General features: G+C 43.0%; 1 protein-coding gene across 3 annotated transcripts in view; it reads right to left on the reverse strand.

The window, feature by feature from the left end:
• Nucleotides 1-18,536, reverse strand: part of KCNJ6 (potassium inwardly rectifying channel subfamily J member 6) — a 299,112-nt gene that overhangs the window by 216,146 nt on the left and 64,430 nt on the right. For all 3 annotated transcript variants that reach the window (XM_082458849.1, XM_082458851.1, XM_082458850.1), the window contains exon 2: nucleotides 8,250-8,301. In XM_082458849.1, the coding sequence (XP_082314975.1) occupies nucleotides 8,250-8,274 (25 nt within the window). In that variant the 5' untranslated portion in view covers nucleotides 8,275-8,301. The remainder of the gene's footprint in view (nucleotides 1-8,249; nucleotides 8,302-18,536) is intronic.

Raw genomic sequence — 18,536 nt, forward strand, 5'->3', positions numbered from 1 at the left:
AGGACTGGTTCTTCCTGGTTTATCTAGAGCAGTGATTCCCAGTCTCTCAACGGGGAGTGACCTGCCCTGCAGAGCAAATTTAGTAATGTCTGAAGACATGGATTGTGACAAGTGGGGGAAGGTGCTACTGGCATCTAGTGAGTTGAAGTCAAGGGTGCTGTTAAACATCCTTCAATACACACAGCTTCACAATGAAAAATTATCCAGATCCAAATGTCAATGGCGCCCAAGGCAAGAAACACAATCTAGATCTTCCTAGTGCCCGAGAGAAGTTGTCGGTGTCAGAGATGAGTTTCTCACCAACCAAATCACAAACATTCATCAGAAGGTGAGAGTGAAAGTGATCTCCAAAATCTTAAAGGAAGGAAAATGAACTTGAGAAAACAGATTTTCTCCATTTCCATTTTCACGAAGAACAGTAATAATCTATACAAATGTAAGGCACCCTAAGCTGAAATTTACTCACTTAGTTTGCTGCTTTGAACATTGCTGTGTGTTTCTACCAGTCAAATCCTTTAAATTACATGCTCTTTCTGAAGAGGGCAAGGAAGGAAGCTGCATTCTTATTTGGAGCAGGCTGTTGTCGGGGGAGCCTCAGAAGGGAGGCAGCAGATGGAAACCACAGAAGCAAGGAAGTCCCCACACTGAGGCATACGGGAGGGAGGAAAAGGGGGGACCAGGCAGGGCCTGAAGCCCATCCCCATGGAGATGGTGGCTTGGCCATTAAGCTGCATGGAGACTATGATCCACTTCAGGTCCTCTGAACTCAAGCTAGAATCTCTGATTCCCACTGAACAGGCCCGTAATCTCAAGCAGAATGTGATTATCCTTGAATTTAAAAGATATATTCCAGTAAGGAAAGCACATGCCTCTTAGTAAAAAAATAACAGCTTTTTAGAGGAGCACAAGCAGGGAAGAGGTTGCTGGATCTTTCTCTTCTGCTTTGGATCAAAGGAAGCGTTTCTGCCTAATGGTGGGACTGAAATGATATATTGTGAAGGGACCCAACGTATCATACAATACAATCTTCTGCATCTATCTGCGTTCTGCTGCCCCTCCACACTGGCTTCTCTGGGCATCCACTCTTGTGACCCCCTCCCCCTGTCCTGCAGGTATCCCAGGAAAGAAGATGCAGAAAGAAGGATGCTCTGGACCGAGTTGCTAGTTGAGGTGGCAGAGCCAATCTGGTGAGTGTGAGCAGCCGGGATGGATCAGGGATAAGACGGAGCTCCCAGAGTCACGGGAGAGTGAGAGATCCAGCCTGGAGGTTGGACTTCCAGAACCGATTTCCAGAAGCACATGGCAGAGCTGCTGGGAAGGGGAGGGGCTCCTTGTCTGCACCTGTGCTTGCTGGCACCCAGCCCCGTGGCCCATCTGCATCAACTCATCTGCAGGATGGAGGGGGTCATGGTCTCAGGCTGGGAGATGCAAAAGGAAGGGAGGTGGGAAATTACCAAAGGAGAGTCTGGAGGAGATGCTGGGCGGCCAGAGCGACAGGTGCCCTCTGTTGAGGAGGAAGGCACATGAGAAGGGAGACTTGATGGGAGAGAGAAGGTTGAGACAGCAAGGAGGGTCAAGGGCACACTGCCAGGGAGAGCTGACAGTGATGGGGCGTGTGGGGAGGGGTTTAAGAAGACCTGAAACCTCCCTTGTCCAGGAATGAGAGGTAGCGATGCTTCCCTGCGCGGCTGTCACAGAGGAGTTCATTTAGATAATAATTACAAGTAACAAAGTGACGATTTAAACTGTGTAAGGGCAAGAACGAGTGCTCAAGAGCAATGGGTTTGTCTTTAAGTCGTGTTACTCTTTTTTCTTAGGGGGTACCTTTTTGAAGTTTTACTAAATCTTTTATTACAAGTAATTGTATCCAAAACAAAAATAAATGCAGAAATAAAATATAGAGGAAATGCTGTCAACAGTATCTGGTTTTAGTTTTCCTAGCAATTAGCATGAATTTAATTTATTTTCTAAAAATTTCACTGCTCTTATAACCCATGGTGTCCTCTTTCTTGTATTCTTTTCTCTTTCTTGAAGTTTTTTTTTTTTTTTTTTTAAGGATTCATGGGATCCTTTTTTTTAAAGGATGCTTTCTGATTGTAATATGCCTGTATTCTTTCCTCCCACTTACCTATCAGCTGGGTATGAATTTTCAGGTGGAAAACCATTTCCCTCAGAATTTGAATTTAGTATTCTGTTGTCTTTTTTTTATTTTTTAATTGAAGCAGAGTTAATGTATAATACTATATAAATTACAGGTGAACAATACAGTGACTCACAATTTTTAAAGGTTATGGGGAATAGAGCAGATATTTTATAATAACTATAAATGGAGTATAACCTTTAAAAATCAAGTCGTGTGACTTTTGAGATGGTTCTCTGACTACCTGTGTGTGTGCGAGCCTGAGAGACAGATTTCCATATTTAAAGTGTCTGAGTTTTATCAGGAGGGAGAAGATACATTTTAAAAAGCACCATCTGGTGGGCCTGGTGTAGCTTTAGTCCCTGAGGATAGAGGGCCATTTCGTGCCCTAATGACCTCATGCAAAAAATAGCTCTGCCCCGTCCTCAATATCCTCCATCACCCTAAACTCTCAATCCAGCTATGGGGTCTCTTACCAGCCATGAACAGAAGCCAAAGTCTGGGTACCCACATCTGCCTGGACCTGTGACATCTTCCTTTCACCCAAGAGGGAGTAGGGCAGGGCACTGGCAATAGTGTGTTTGAGAGGGTAGGCGGGCATTTCCCCATGGGGATAAGGAGCTTTGTGTACCCCAGCAAGGGGGACAGACCCCATGGGCTTAATGCCAAAGGGAACGGTGTCTCCATTCTCCCACTGTCAGGAACCCTAATGCTTTGGGACAAATGTGCTCCTGTGGAGAATCCTGATGCCTGCTTTTCTGGCTCCTGGCCTTGGTGGTTCCAACTTGAGCTTCCTCTTCTTAGCGGGATGGTTCTGGAGGGGTGGTGGTGGCCATTCCTGCTCTTGTGGATTATTCTGGTTTCCCCTGGGCCCATCCTGGCTCTTTGGCCTCAGCTCTCTGCCTCACCTTTCCTGTCTTAGCTTTTCTGCGGGTCTTAAGTGCCTCCCCATCATCCACAGGAAAAAACAGAAAATGCAGACTAGTCCTTTTATGACCTGACTCTTGCCTATGTGCCCAGCCATCTGCTGTCCCCCCTGCCTGCCTTCGCTTCCCCACGCTGGGTCCTGGGTCCTGGGTCCGGGCACTCATGCTCCCACTGGCTTCCTGGTGAAACGTGCGTATCCTTTGGGTGCCTTTATGATGCCCACGCATGCAAGCATGCACCTCCAGCTACAGTGTTTACCAGGCGGCTTCTGCAAGACCCTGATTCTCTGTGCTGTAGTCTCCCACCCCCCTTCACCCCCAAACGCTGCACATGGTGTGGGCCAGGACCCCATTTCCTTATCCTTCCAGGGCTTAACACAATGCTGGAGTGATAATAGCAGCTCCATGAGGAGAGAATAAATGATTGAAAAACCACTGTGCTGGGCTTCCCTGGTGGCGCAGTGGTTGAGAATCTGCCTGCAAATGCAGGGGACACGGGTTCGAGCCCTGGTCTGGGAGATCCCACATGCCGCGGAGCAACTGGGCCCGTGAGCCACAACTGCTGAGCCTGCGCATCTGGAGCCTGTGCTCCGCAACAGGAGAGGCCGCGATAGTGAGAGGCCCGCACACCGCGATGAAGAGTGGCCCCCGCTTGCCGCAACTAGAGAAAGTCCTCGCACAGAAACGAAGACCCAACACAGCCATTAAAAAAAAAAAAAAACAAACAAAAAAACCACTGTGCTTTAATGAAGCTAATTTAATATGAGGTGACTGTAATTGGTTTTCACTCTTCATTTCATTTGACACTAGAACATTTCAAGTCTGGGCTAAATTTGAACAATTTCTTTAATTGTAGGAGGAGGAATTCCCTCTACATTAATGCAGACAGCCAAGACCTCTAAGTGCCTCACGAAACAGGCCCGTGGCTCCGGGCGGTGGGAGGAACCAGGGTCCCCTCACTTCTGTCCTGACCTGGAAAGGACCACCCTGAAGCTACTCAGGATACAGTGGCCACTCTGCTCTTTATTTGAAGATGATGGGTAACTGTTTCCTGTGCAGATGTGTTACAGTTGTGATAACCACAGGGATAACTGAGGGGACAACCTGGGTAGAATGATTCATGGGGAGGACCAGAAGGGATCCTCTGGGGCTCACGTGCCCGAGAGAGGCTGGAGGATGGTGGCAGAAAGCAACAGAAGTCAACTCTTCCCATCGTGATTCAGAGTGAGCCACGGCTGGCCCTGCGCACCATCTCCTGCTGCAGTGATGCAGTGCATACCTGTGACTGATGTGGAGAAAGAGGCAGAAGTGGGACTCCAGGAATGCTTGCAGAGCCCTGGGGGTGGGGCTCGGGAAGGGGCCCTGAAACTTGCAGAAGGCATGGGGGCCAAGCATCGCCACCTGTCCCGCCCTTGCAACTTCATCACTATGCACAAGACAGACATTTGATTGTAATCCACAGTATTAATGGACCCCTGTGGTGTCTGACAGGTTCCCAGGTGTAGGGGGATACATTGGCAGGTGACAACCATGAAGAGAATTACTTGCAGAAATCTATGTAAGAACAACCTACAAAGGTACTCTGTACAGATCATGATTCCGGAGCCCCAGGCTATTTGCATGCCTCTCGACACCTGCAATTTGTCACTATCTGACTTAGATTTGAGTAGCCAGGACAGAGCCCGCCAGCCTCAATGTCACCTCTAAGGACAGCACAGTGTGGGATTTGGTTTCCTTGTTTGGGTCACTGTGTGCCTATTTATGGCCAAGGTTGGGAGTCTCCACTTGGGTCAGGCTTTCAGCTTGGTTTCCGTTAGTGCGTGGGTAGTAAAATCCTGGTTACTGACCGGCAAGTTCAGAGTAACTTCCTCTAGTGTGGGGTTTTCCGCTGTCCCATTTGGAACAGGGTTTCTGGTGGATGAAGTATGAGAATATCTTTTTCTAAGATGCTAACAGAGATTAAAATGTCAAAGCGCAGTGGTAAAAAATCAATAGCCTTTGAAACGTTCAATGACCACAGCCAATGAATGCAAGTGTGTAGTTTACGAATTTTAGACCCCCTGAGCCTCCTTGTCAATATCTGTCCTTGCCTCCTTTGTCTTTGGCTTCTCGTCTTCTCTTTGCCCCTGATTCTGTCTCTTTCCTCCTTAATAGCTCCTTCTCTGGGTCTTTACAATATTTATTATTTATTTATTTATTTATTTATTTATTTATTTATTTATTTATTTATATTTCCTGGCCATGCCTCACGGTATGTGGGATTTTAGTTCCCTGAATAGGGATCAAACCTGCGCCCCCTGCATTGGAAGCTCGGAGTCTTAACCACTGGACCACCAGGGATGTCCCTGGGTCTTTTTTATATATATGTTTCCCCCTGTATTTTTCTCATGTGCATTTTCTTATATTTCATCTTTTTTTCTTCCTTTCTCTGTTTTTTCTTCCTTATCATGACCCTCCTCACTTCAACAATGCGACAAATATATTTTGAAGTCTTATCATGTATTTATTAAATAAAGTTGTTTTTCCTTAAACATTTGAAAACCTGTTAATACTTTTGTGTCCCTTGCTTGCCCTTTAAGAGAATGACGAATGCTGTTGTTTTTGAGGTGGTTGATTAATGGCACGTGATAGAAAGAAATACTCCTCATCCTGCTCTAGAAGATGAAGAAGACACCCCATCCGCATGATGGTACTTGCATAGCCATCAAAAGCATTTGGATCCCTATGGTGATTGGAGAAGAATCGCTCTCTAGTTCTAGTTAGAGAGATATTCTAGTAACCAGATGGTTTTTGCTTGGCAGTTTAACAAGCAGAGTGTTTACTGGCTCTGAAAACTCATTCAGTGCACTGTGTCCTAGGCATTCGTGGTTCTGCTTTTGTCCCTTTTCTTTGGTGGCCATGGATTTGATGTTCCTGTCACATTTATTGTACAGTAATTGAATGTTAATTCTTTGCTTAGCCCACTGACAGGCTCTCCTTCCATAATTAGGTATTTATTTCCTTGCAGGTTTCCTATGTAGAATAAATGTATAGTTGTATATAACGTTATTCAGGAATTTAATTTTGATGAACTATTTGTTAGTGTTGACCATATAATTAACTTTCATAGTGAGCACCTTGAAAAGTAAGAGTATGTCATATATTTTATAATGTTTTTTTATCTTTGTCAGGATCACTGGACTGGAATGTTGGGTATGATTCCAAGGTCCGTTTTCAAACTTTAAATTTCCTTGTGCATTGAGCTTATCTATGTGATCTTTTCTTTTCTTCTTCTTTTTTTTTTTTTAAAACAGAGCAAATTAGAAGAATGGCCATGCCCTTTCATCTACTGAAGGGTTTGGAATTCAATTTTGGCAGAATTCTCTTAAGCCAGTGGATGCATAGGTCAAAGTCCTTAGAATTATTGCAGAGGCAAACATGAAACTGAAAACCAACACATCAGGGAGGGGCTCTTATTTAAATGCATCTGGATCCAATAGATATAGAAAAATTAAAATACCTTTATCAGAAATATTGACCAGTAGATCTCTTATAGTGCCCTAAATGGTTTATAATTCAGTTAGGTGAGTTAAAAAAATATTCACTGAACTAGAGATCAAATTCTAACAGGAGACTCACGGTAAAACCTGTTAGCATCACAACTCACACAAGACACTATTTGATTTAATGCACCATGCACCCCAGACTCCACTCATGTAAAAGCATGCTAGATTCCAAGCCGTTGATTTTTCTAGCATTCAGAGAATCTGTGAGTCTCTTGTGTTGGTGACTTTGGACTCAGAGATTAGGACTAAGTCTGCGAAAGTGCTGTGGATTGTGAATTACTTGGTGTGTCCCAATCTCCCTCCATATTTTGACAGCATAGGCATGTCAGTTTCATGGTGGTTCTGGTACCCTGACTATTTCATTCCAGGTCTGAGAAGAACACCTTCTATGACTCAAGGGCCTTTCCCTGACAGAGAACCAGTTTGGTGTTCTTCAAACCAAGTGGCAAATCCTCGGAACGTTTTTCCATCTGCAAAGCTAGAGGTAGAGAGAAGGGTGGAATGGAGTGAGGTCAAGGAGTGACCCAGAAAGGAAGAGCAGAAGAGAGGTGTGGGAGCACCTTGCCCTTCCCTTAGTCCCTGTGAGCTGCCATTTCCATCGTGAAATTAGCATGTGTTCAAGATATATGAAATTAGGCAGAGGTTTTGGGTCAGGAATTAATGAAATGCAATGTACAGAACCTTGTAACATTACCTTTTCTTGGAGGTGGGGTACCTTTGGAGATAAGGGCTCATTGACTGTGCTGCAGGAGAACACTTGTATCTAACAGTCTCAGGATTTGAGGAATATTAGAAGGAGGAGACGGGCCAGTTAAATTTGTGCAATATCCATGGCTAATTTTGCAGGCCAATTTTAATTAGGTGTTTATGGCCCTAATGATAATGGAGAAGTGTTTGCAAGCTTCCCTTGTCACTTTAGATGTGAAATCTATCACTAGGAAAACGTACCTTTTCAAAGGAAAAAAATCTGCGTTGTCTACTTATTTCATATCCACATGGTCTTTGATAGTTAAACGTCAACACAGGAAATTGCATTTCTCAGTTTGCAGGAGGATTTATTATAATTAATTTTTCTTTTCTCTTCAAAACGCTTTGTGTATCCTGTTTATTTGGCTTAAGAGCTTAGAGCATTATACCACTGATAGATTCGAAATCTAAATCATTGCAAGCTGCTTACATCTCAAGTACTCCATTTTTTAATGGTTCTCTCTGAAATTTCTGAACAGCACCTAACAAGTCTAACAACAATAAGCCACTCTTTCCTCTCTTTAGATTATCCAGCCTATGGAATATCTGTGCAAAAAACTTCAGCTTTAGACTTTGTCTAAACCTCTTAAAAATCAGTTTAAAATTATTGTGGGTCCCAATGTCCAGCGCAGTGCTACAAATAAAATTCATTTTGACTCTTTAGCTCCATAATGTTGGGGAACAATTTCAGCACAGAATTGGACACCATGAGAGATGACTTTTGAATAACACATAATGTAACATTAACACAATATGATCTGTGTTAAATAGACCTTGGCTATCACAAGAGTGAAAGACAAATCAGATAATCACAAGAGGATATGTTTTCTGCAAGATTTTGTGGTTTTCCATTCAAAACCAAAAATGAAGAATAAATTTCAAGTTACTTACTCATGGATTCTGTCAACTTGGCCATCGTTGAAATTTCCTCTTTGTGCTTTTCCTGGAGGTGAGAAGAAAAGATAATTATGTATAAAGCACATCTTAAATATGAGTCAACACAATGGGTCTGTAGCAACAGCTCTCTCTTTCTCTCTCTCTCCCTTTCTCTTATGTTAGAATTTGGTCACCAATGATGAAATGAATTTTAAAATCTCACATTATTGCTCTATGATCAGTCAGTCACTGAAAAGAGATTTTTAGAATCCTTAAAAACTTGTCAGTGCTCTTGGAAATGAGCGTCTGTCACATTGATCTTGGATATATATAATTGGTGACACACGACCAGTTTTCAAAACCTCCTTGACACTGGAGTTTTGACATCCATGTGCCAGTCTTTTGCTCTCTATTTTCTCCTGTTGAAGCTTTTTTGGTATTTTTGGAGCTAGTATTTTTGTAGTCATTTGGTCTCATTTTTTCCTAAAAGCTAAATAGATTTTGTACATTTTTCTTTGTCTTACTTTTTTGAATTCCTGGAGTTTTTTGAAAGTCATCACTTTTGATGGGTTTATGACCTTACCTACTTTGGGCTGAAAACATTTTATTTCAACTGGGACGTAGGCTATAACCCACTGAGTCTGAGAGCGAGAATGATACATACATAAACTGAATCTGTCCTAATTAGAAGATTACTTCAGAGCTATTAGGAATAATGGTCATCTCTTCTGAAAGTTCTCTTCAATTTCTTTAATTTCCTTAGGCTCCTAACATGTGTAGTAACTGAAACATTGGCTGCTATTATTTTACTTTTTTTTTTACAGCCTTATTTTTTTTCTGATGATGAAACTAACACATGCTCATTATTTAAAAACTCAGAAAATATTGAAAAATTATAAATCAGAAAATATAGTTCTCTCATGATGTCACCCCACAGAGAAAACCACTGTAATATTTTGGTGAAAATCTTTCTATTACCATTTCTATACCTGTAAATATATACAGATATGGAAATATAATCCCCTTTTTATAAATATAAATATCTATACTATACATACGATGTTGTAAGCTACTCATTTAACTCCGTATCATACATCTTTTATGTCAATAAAGGTAGAATACATCATCATTTTTTAGTGACTGCATAGCATTCATCATGAATTACACCATAATTTCCGCAACCAGATTCCACTGAATTTGCTTCAGATTGTCACTATTTTATAAAACGCTGTGATGAGCATCCTTGAACTCACATATTTGTGCCCTTGTCCTATCAACACTGAGGATAAATATTAGAGTTAGGTATGATTTGGTTAAAAAGTATGACTATTAAGAATTTTGACACGTATTGCTCAATTGTCCCCCACAAACTTTGGCTCTGACAGTGTTCAAAAACATTTGTTCCTGTATATTCTTGCCAACTTGCCAGTGGCTTTAGCACTCCTCCCCAATCTTTGCCAAACTGATAAGCAAAAAGTGGTATCTTGTGCTTTTATACTGTCATTTTTCTTTCTCCGACCTTCTGTTTATGAACGACAGTAACATGCTTTCACATGGAGTAGGTACGTCATTGACTCTGTCGTGTAGCTGTCCTCTAGCTCCTGTGCCATCAACACTCTGGTTCTTAGAAGCCAAAGGTGGCATTTATTTTCCCCCATGGCCACAGTTTAGTGTTGAGTTCTTCACAGTTGCTTGGCCAGCACTAGAGTCAACGTGTCATGGCTTGGGTGTTGAAGTACAATTAGCATCATTATTCATTCTTCTAGAGCCACCATTCCCAAACTAAAAGGGTCTGTGTTGAGTGTCAATAAACAACTTTGCACATCACAAGTACACTTGACTTGCACAAGCCCTGCAATAACGCAGCGAAACCAGGGCACTGCCTCTTACTTAAACTAATAATTGCCCTTGAGAACAGAAGGAGCTAAGAAACCATAATCTACCATCCTACTGTGGTGGCATTAACCTATGATGTTTAGCCTGCCGTGTGGTTTATTTCAAGATGTAAAGAAATAGCACAGCTACTGGAGAGGCTAAGAGTGTTGGGTGGCAGAGACAAGACTGGCAGAGAGGAACATCTCACAGCAACGCGGGTTCACAGGTGCGGCACAGAGGCTGCTTCAAAGACGAGTCTAACCTAGTGGTTGATGGCAACTCATGCATAGATGCAACTCCATGGTGAGAACTCAGTGAAATTCATCCTTGGCCTGTAGGAAACTTGTTCTGTCTCTGCTTGCTCTGTCCTTGACTCTCCACTTCACCTCTTAGCCTAGTTCTGCTGCTGGTTTGGCCTCTCTAGTTACACCATCTCTCCTTGTATCCTGGTCTATGGTTTGCTTTCCCTTTGTTCCCTGTGCTCCATCAAGTCTTACTCTGGATCACTCACCTCTTCAGCTTGGCCCTCTTCTAATAGCCCCAGTGGTGAGAGTCCCCAAACCACAGGCACCCAGATTCCAGGCATTATATCCTTACAAAGCCCTGCCAAGTTTGTCTTCTTGTGTGTGTATCACTGTGTTATCTCTTATGACCTGGGGACCCCACCACCTTTTGTACTCCAGTCTTGTGGTGGGTGCTCCTTACAGCTATTTTTATCCAGATGTGTTGGATACCCTGGAGAAATCAAATACTGCCTGTGTCAGCATTTTCTTCTTCCCTGTGCCAGATGGAGACTTCTGACATTGAGAGGGGAGGGGCACTTAAAAGTCCTAAATTTAGCTCTCCCAGTTTGACTCATCTATGGCATAACTTATGGTGGAAATCATGACATATGTTTCTGTGTAAGTGGTTTAGTCATTCGAGGAGATGCCTTTAAACTCCTTATGTCCTTCCCTCATTATCGGAAAGTTGAGGTTTGCAATTACATGACATGTATACTCGATAAAGGATTTACATTTCATTCAAGCAAATTCTCCTCCTTTTTCTAAAGCCAAGAGCTTCCTCCAAAGTAAAATTCCTGGTTATAGGATTTACGATACTGAAAGAGATTTGGAATGATAGCATGTTAAACCTGGAAGAGAATCTTTTAAGGAATGTCAAGTCCAACTCCATAGTGATGCACTTGATGAAACTGAAGCCCATGCCAAGAAAGGAATTTCCACCAAGCTGGTCTCTTCTCCGTGTCAACCTCTACTCCCCGAGAACCTCAAGGTCTACCATATAGGGATATATTGTGACAAGAGTCCTTATATAACAATCCTGGTGCTGTGTTGGAGTTTCTCAGATTTGCCTTCTCTGTGTTCTTTCTTGGAGCAGTCTCATTCACAACAATGGCTCCAATATCCACAAATGGCTGATGGCTTCCAAACTTGTACATCCAGCTCTGACCTCTACATTGAACTCATGTCGTCGACTGGACAGCACCACACAGATGTCTAGTGCATGTTTCAAAGCAACGTGTTCAAGGTTACTCTCTATTCCCACACACTTTCCACCAGCCAACCCTCAGCCCCTCACACCTGGGCGATTTCTTCCATTCTCTGTCTTTGGTTTATGGGATCACCACCCACATTATACCTAAGCCATAAATCTGGGAACTCCCCGCCTCCTTTTTCTTCTTCACCCCTGATATCTCACTTAGCTTAAATTTGACCTCCCTTTGCTGCCGTCGCTTAAAGGGAATGTTGATATTGCTTCCCTGTGTCTCCAGCCTTACCTGCAACACTGAAGGTTTATCTTGAAACAATCCTGGGGGATCTATCTAAAATGCAGGCTTGACCCAGGCACCCCTGCTTGAAATATGTCAGTTCTTCTCTAGCAAGTAAGCATGCAATCCTTGTCTTTTAACCAGGGCAGGCTGTCTGGATGGTTCTGTCTTTACCTGTCACACCTTAGTTGTAGGTACCTTCCTGCCTTGGCAATCACCCAATTTCCATTTCCTCCTTGTGCTCCCAGATTTATCCCTAAGAACTTCCCCGGGTACCAGTCAATCTCTGCAGTTTTCCCCTACTCTTCCTGACCATCTTTTCTGAGTTTTGTTCTAAGCATGCTCATACTTGATCATGTATCACTGCATAATTTATTATTTGTGTAAGGGATTCTGAGACCTTTGGAAAAGTCAAGTCCACCTCCCAATAGCCTCTTCCAGAGGCTCCCATTGGCACAACCATCACAGTGGGAGGAAGTATATGGTAGACCAGAAGTCTCTGCCATGGAAACACCCTAGGATCCTGAGCAAGGCATTTTACATTTTGGCCACAGTTTCCTGGTCTGTTCATTTCAGACATGGTTTGCTGTTTGCTGAGGTGCCCCTAGAAGTAGTCAGCTATGTGAAGAGGGCACCTGTACATGCTTAGCTTGGGAGAGAGTGTGAGTATTGGTGATATTTTAAGATGAAAAAGACAGATATGTTTGCTTTGAGTCCTTAAGAAATATCTTTGCTCTGGGAGCCAAAGGCTTTGACAGTTGACATAATCAACTGGTTTACTCATTGTAAAATTAGAACAATACAGAAATCTTACTGTCTTGGAGAAAAGAGCCTATTTGGTCTGAAAATTTATTGTTCTTATTTACTGTGTCTGTGCTGCTTGGATGTTCTTATTATTTTGAGAATGTGAGTGAGTGAGAAGTGTAAACACTGGGGACTTTAAAAGGTTTTTGTGTTGGTTTTACTTCCTATCCACTTACTATATTAACCTCTGGAAGCTTCAGTTTGCTTATCTGTAAAGTGGGGATAAGTAGTATCTATTTGTGTTTCTTCATTCACAGGCCCATTGTAAAGAGCAAATGAGAAAATGTGTATTAATGCACCCAAGTGTTATATCCATGTGTGTGTGTGTATGTGTGATCATTATTCCCTTTGGCTACCATGTGGGGGTCAAGGGTTATAGTCTGTTCTTGCTATTAGAGGACAAATACTGACCTCTGGCATTTGTACCAAATACAACAGAGCAATTTTCCCTGAAACTAATAAGACCCAAGACTGCCTACCTTCCAGGAGACCACTCATCATAAGTGTCAACAGCTGGTGGCCATGCACCCCACACCTGCTTTTCCAACACCCTCCACCAGAGCACAAGGTTCCAGAACCTTGGCACACTTCTTGAAAGAGCTGGGTTCTTTTGCTCTAAGAGGAATTCCACTTACAATTGTGTTGTCATACATTTAATGGAATAACAGAAACATTTAGAGTTTGGGGGAATCATGATGACATGTTTGAGCAAACTATGTCCACAGATGCTGAAAAAAATCCCGATTGTCTTGTTAAAATCATACCAAACTCCTTGGGGAGAGTATTGACCCTCAGGGCCAGTGGGTATTTAATTTTCTTATTGTATGACTGTGTTCCCTCTACCATACCTGGGAATATAAATAAAAGCTCAGCAGTTTGCTTGGGATGTGTGTTGTGTGTGTGGAGATTTATACCCATACTTTTGTTTCAATTAGGGTGAATGTGGCTTTCTACTGGAACCATGCCAGATACATACTCCTCTCTGTCTGAAATGACAGACGGGTTTTTAATGAGGGCAATTATAACAGAGTTTGGCTGTAGCTCAAAGCTACGACTAAGACACTGTGTGTGTATTGGGTGGGGGGGTTGATTCATGAATGCCAAGGGTTTTAGAGAGGGTGGAGGAGGGGATTTTCTGCTGCACGGGGCTCCCTTGCACACAGAGGGCAGCAGTTGGTGCAGCTGGGTGAGGTCTGCGTGTTGAGCAGTGCGACTGCATTACCCTCTGGAACCCAGAAGTAGGCTTTTAAGGATGAGGGGGAAACTCGTCATAGTTGATATATTTCAAACCAGTCATATTTGCATTTTGGATATTTTTATCTCTCTAAAAATGTGTGCTTATATTCATCAGAAAACTGTGATTTTTTTTTTAAGTTACAACCACTTAAAGGAACATTTATATAAAGTGGGAAATGATAATGGTATTTTATGAGTTTGTATCCTCATTGGACCTCACCTCCAGGTTAAAACAGGGGCCACAAATCTCCCACTTTATTCTTAGGTTTCTCAATAAATGTGCCAGCTGTGGCCTCCATCCACAGCTTCCCTTTTCCACTTTCCTGACATGATGCCATAGCAGGTCACTGGAGGACTGATTTAAAAGGAAAATGCCTCCATCCTCAGGTAGCCAATCAAGTAAGTGTTCTTATAATGTGGTACCACATATTGCCTTGAGTTGCTACAGAAAAATATCGGTCAGAGGATTTAAGAACCACTAATTAGCTTTTTGCCTAATAAAAAACTCATGGAAATGAGTAGTCAGCATGCAGCTATGGTTTGGGACAATAAAATAGTAATCCCTCACATTTATTTCACATTTATTACACCCTGGCACTACTTTAAGTGCATTGCTAGACTATCTCATTTAATTTCCACCATGACCCTATGAAATAAATGCTATTACCCCCCACTTTGGGGATGGAGAAATTGAGGCACAGAGAGGTTCATCAAACTGCCCTGGGTCACAGAGCTGGGAAGGAGTGGAGTTGAATGTCAAACACAGAAGTTCTAACTCATGGAACCAGAGTTAGAGGAAGAGCTTCGCTGTGTCAAGAAGGGTCTAAGAGGGAATTCCCTGGCAGTCCAGTGGTTTGGACGTTGCCCTTTCACTGCCAAGGGCCTGAGTTCAACCCCTGGTCGGGAAACTAAGATCCTGCAAGCCTCACAGAGTGGCCAAAAAAAAAAAGGGGGGGGTGGGGTCTAAGAGTGATGGGGGGAGGGGAGACATGAGGCAGAATATTCCAGGTGGAGAAACAGAGGTGGGGAAACTTGGTACCTGAGGAGGAGCAGATCGCAGGTAGACTGAGGCCAAGTGCAAGAAGAGTAGCAGAGGGCCAGCTTAGAAGGTTAGGGTGTAAACTGTGGAGGACCAAGGGGGGCAGGCTGAGTCGCTCAGGAGGGAGACGGGGGCTGGAGTTGGGGTGATGTGTGAAGCTGCGGGAGGAGGAGGCTGGTGCCAAGGCCTGAACCTTGGGGAAACCCAGAGAGCTCCCTCTTAGAAGCCAAGGGACAAGGGGGTTTGAAGAATTAAGAACATGTCCATTAAAGTGTGGTACAATTTTACATGGGACAGTTAGTTTTTATCCTTGATTTACTCAGTGAAAGGCTCCTAGGTGATCTAAAGATAGGATTTGGGGTAAAAAAAATTTGTAGGGGCGTGTTTGACGGAGGAGGTGAAATTCTTACTGGGCAGGCCACGCAGGAGGCTTTTGGTGATACGGCCTCCTCTGCACAAGGTGAGAGCCCCTGTCTCCGCTAGACACCCTTTCTAAGGTCCCTTGTATACAGGTCACCCTGTGGGGTTCCCTAGGATGCATCACTGCAGCCATGTTGACCAGACTAGGGAGGGTTCTACTGTGTGGAGGCATTAGGATGTCTTACAAAAATTAATTAAATGAATTCAACGTTGTGCTTGTACTCATATCATCTCAATTCCCCTGTGCCCTTAGTCTTAGGTGGGAGGAGAGGATTTGGGACATCACCCTGGGTTCTTTCTTGGAAGTATGCTGAGCACATGAACTTCTGTCAAGAGGGACAGGTTGTGGGGCTAAGGGTTAGAAACTGCTGGATCACATGGCTGCAGAATTTCTCCAAACCTCTGCGTGTGTCCTCCCCTGCTCGGAACCCCACGGGCTACACTCTAGACTTCCTGCATCGACAACCCAGCAATGTTTCGTGAATGCCCAGTGTGACAGGTTTCTTGGAATATTGATGAGTGACTCATTCCTCCTTTCCTAGAGCTCCTGGAAATATCATAAAATACAAGACAAGAATTATCACCCATGTCATATCAAGAAGTTTCCTTTAAAGAGAATACTGAGCCGGCCTGCAGAGAGGCACCGAGGAGACCTGGGCAGCTGAAACACACAGACACCGTTCTCGCTGCCGCCAACTCAGGTAGGCACTCTTGTCCCAGGACGCACCTGTGCTAGGTTCACTCCAGCTTCCCAGGACTCAACTGCTAAGTACTGAATCTTGAAAGCAGCCTGGAATTGTCTCTTGGTCTCATTTCACTCAATCTATTGCCTCCCTTCTGGGCCAGCATCTCTCTGAGGCTCTTGTCACCTCCAGAGCTATCTTCCAGGAATCCTAGCCCTTACAGTGGCCGATGCCTCTCCCATTCACTTTCATCAGAGGCATCAGCTTTGCTAAACCATCTCTGTTCACAAGCGGAAAGGGAGAAGATTCCATAATTATTTCCTTTCTTTTCCTTTCAGCCACCATACAAGTTCTGAGCCCAGTGAGTCCTCTAACCGCTGCTCTGCACTCCCAACTCTGCCCCATTTCGTGGTAAGTCAGGACACTTCCCTTGGAGACCTGGCTTCCACCTACCTCTCCAGGCCCAATCCCCATCACTCCTTGCTTCTAAACTATGTTCCAGCCAAATGAGCCCCTTTTGGCACCAGAAGGCATTGCATTGCTCCATCCCTCCTCTCACCTTCTTCCCCTGCACACTTAACTCCTACTTGTCTTCGAGGATCAGTTCAGATTTGACCTCTTGTTTGACATTGTCCCCAGCTACCCCTTTTCTAGTGACTGTTCTCTCTGTACCCCAGCACCTGCACCTACTCCTGTCATAGGACTTCTCCTTCTCGGAGCCATGACTTCCAGAGGCAACAACGATGACAACTTCAGGAACAACTGGAAAACTAAAAGGAATTCATCCCTCGGTTTCCAAAGAAAAGAAAGCAAAATTCCCAAACAAAACTAAAGAATGAATAGAATGGAACAGGATAGAAAGCCCAGAGATAAACCCACGCACATATGGTCACCTTATCTTTGATAAAGGAGGCAAGAATATACAGTGGAGAAAAGATAGCCTCCTCAATAAGTGGTGCTGGGAAAACTGGACAGGTACATGTAAAAGAATGAAATTAGAACACTCCCTAACACAATACACAAAAATAAACTCCAAATGGATTAAAGACCTAAATGTAAGGCCAGACACCATCAAACTCTTAGAGGAAGACATAGGCAGAACACTCTATGACATAAGTCACAGCAAGATCCTTTTTGACCCACCTCCTAGAGAAATGCAAATAAAAACAAAAATAAAAAAATGGGACCTAATGAAACTTAAAATCTTTTGCACAACAAAGGAAACCATAAACAAGATGAAAAGACAACCCTCAGAATGGAAGAAAATATTTGCAAGTGAAGCAACTGACAAAGGATTAATCTCCAAAATTTACAAGCAGCTCATGCAGCTCAATATTAAAAAAACAAACAACCCAATTCAAAAATGGGCAGAAGACCTAAATAGACATTTCTCCAAAGAAGATATACAGATTGCCAACAGACACATGAAAGAATGCTCAACATCATTAATCATTAGAGAAATGCAAATCAAAACTACAATGAGATATCATCTCACACCTGTCAGAATGGCCATCATCAAAAAATCTACAAACAATAAATGCTGAAGAGGGTGTGGAGAAAAGGGAACCCTCTTGCACTGTTGGTGGGAATGTAAATTGATACAGCCACTATGGAGAACAGTATGGAAGTTCCTTAAAAAACTAAAAATAGAACTACCATACAACCCAGCAATCCCACTACTGGGCATATACCCTGAGAAAACCATAATTCAAAAAGAGTCATGTACCAAAATGTTCATTGCAGTTCTATTTACAATAGCCAGGACATGGAAGCAACCAAAGTGTCCATCAACAGATGAATAGATAAAGAAGATGTGGCACATATATACAATGGAATATTACTCAGCCATAAAAAGGAACAAAACTGAGTTATTTGTAGTGAGGTGGATGGACCTAGAGTGTCATACAGAGTGAAGTAAGTCAGAAAGAGAAAAACAAATACTGTATGCTAACACATATATATGGAATCTAAAAAAAAAAAAAAAAAAGGTCATGAAGAACCTAGGGGCAAGACGGGAATAAAGATGCATACCTACTAGAGAATGGACTTGAGGATACGGGGAGGGGGAAGGGTAAGCTGGGACAAAGTGAGAGAGTGGCATGGACATATATACACTACCAAACGTAAAATAGATAGCTAGTGGGAAGCAGCCGCATAGCACAGGGAGATCAGCTCGGTGCTTTGTGACCACCTAGAGGGGTGGGATAGGGAGGGTGGGAGGGAGGGAGATGCAAGAGGGAAGAGATATGGGGACATATGTATATGTATAAATGATTCACTTTGTTATAAAGCAGAAACTAACACACCATTGTAAAGCAATTATACTCCAATAAAGATGTTAAAAAAAATAAAATAAATTTCTGTTTTAAAAAAAGAAAAAAAAAAAAGAATGGATAGAATGAATAAGGTTTCCTTGAGCAGTTGCGAGTTTCCTGACATGGGATGCTGAGTCATCATTTGTCCAGAAAGCTCCAGAA

This window comes from Balaenoptera physalus, assembly GCF_965194825.1.
Source record: "Balaenoptera physalus genome assembly, chromosome: 4".
NCBI classification, from domain to species: Eukaryota; Metazoa; Chordata; class Mammalia; order Artiodactyla; family Balaenopteridae; genus Balaenoptera; species Balaenoptera physalus.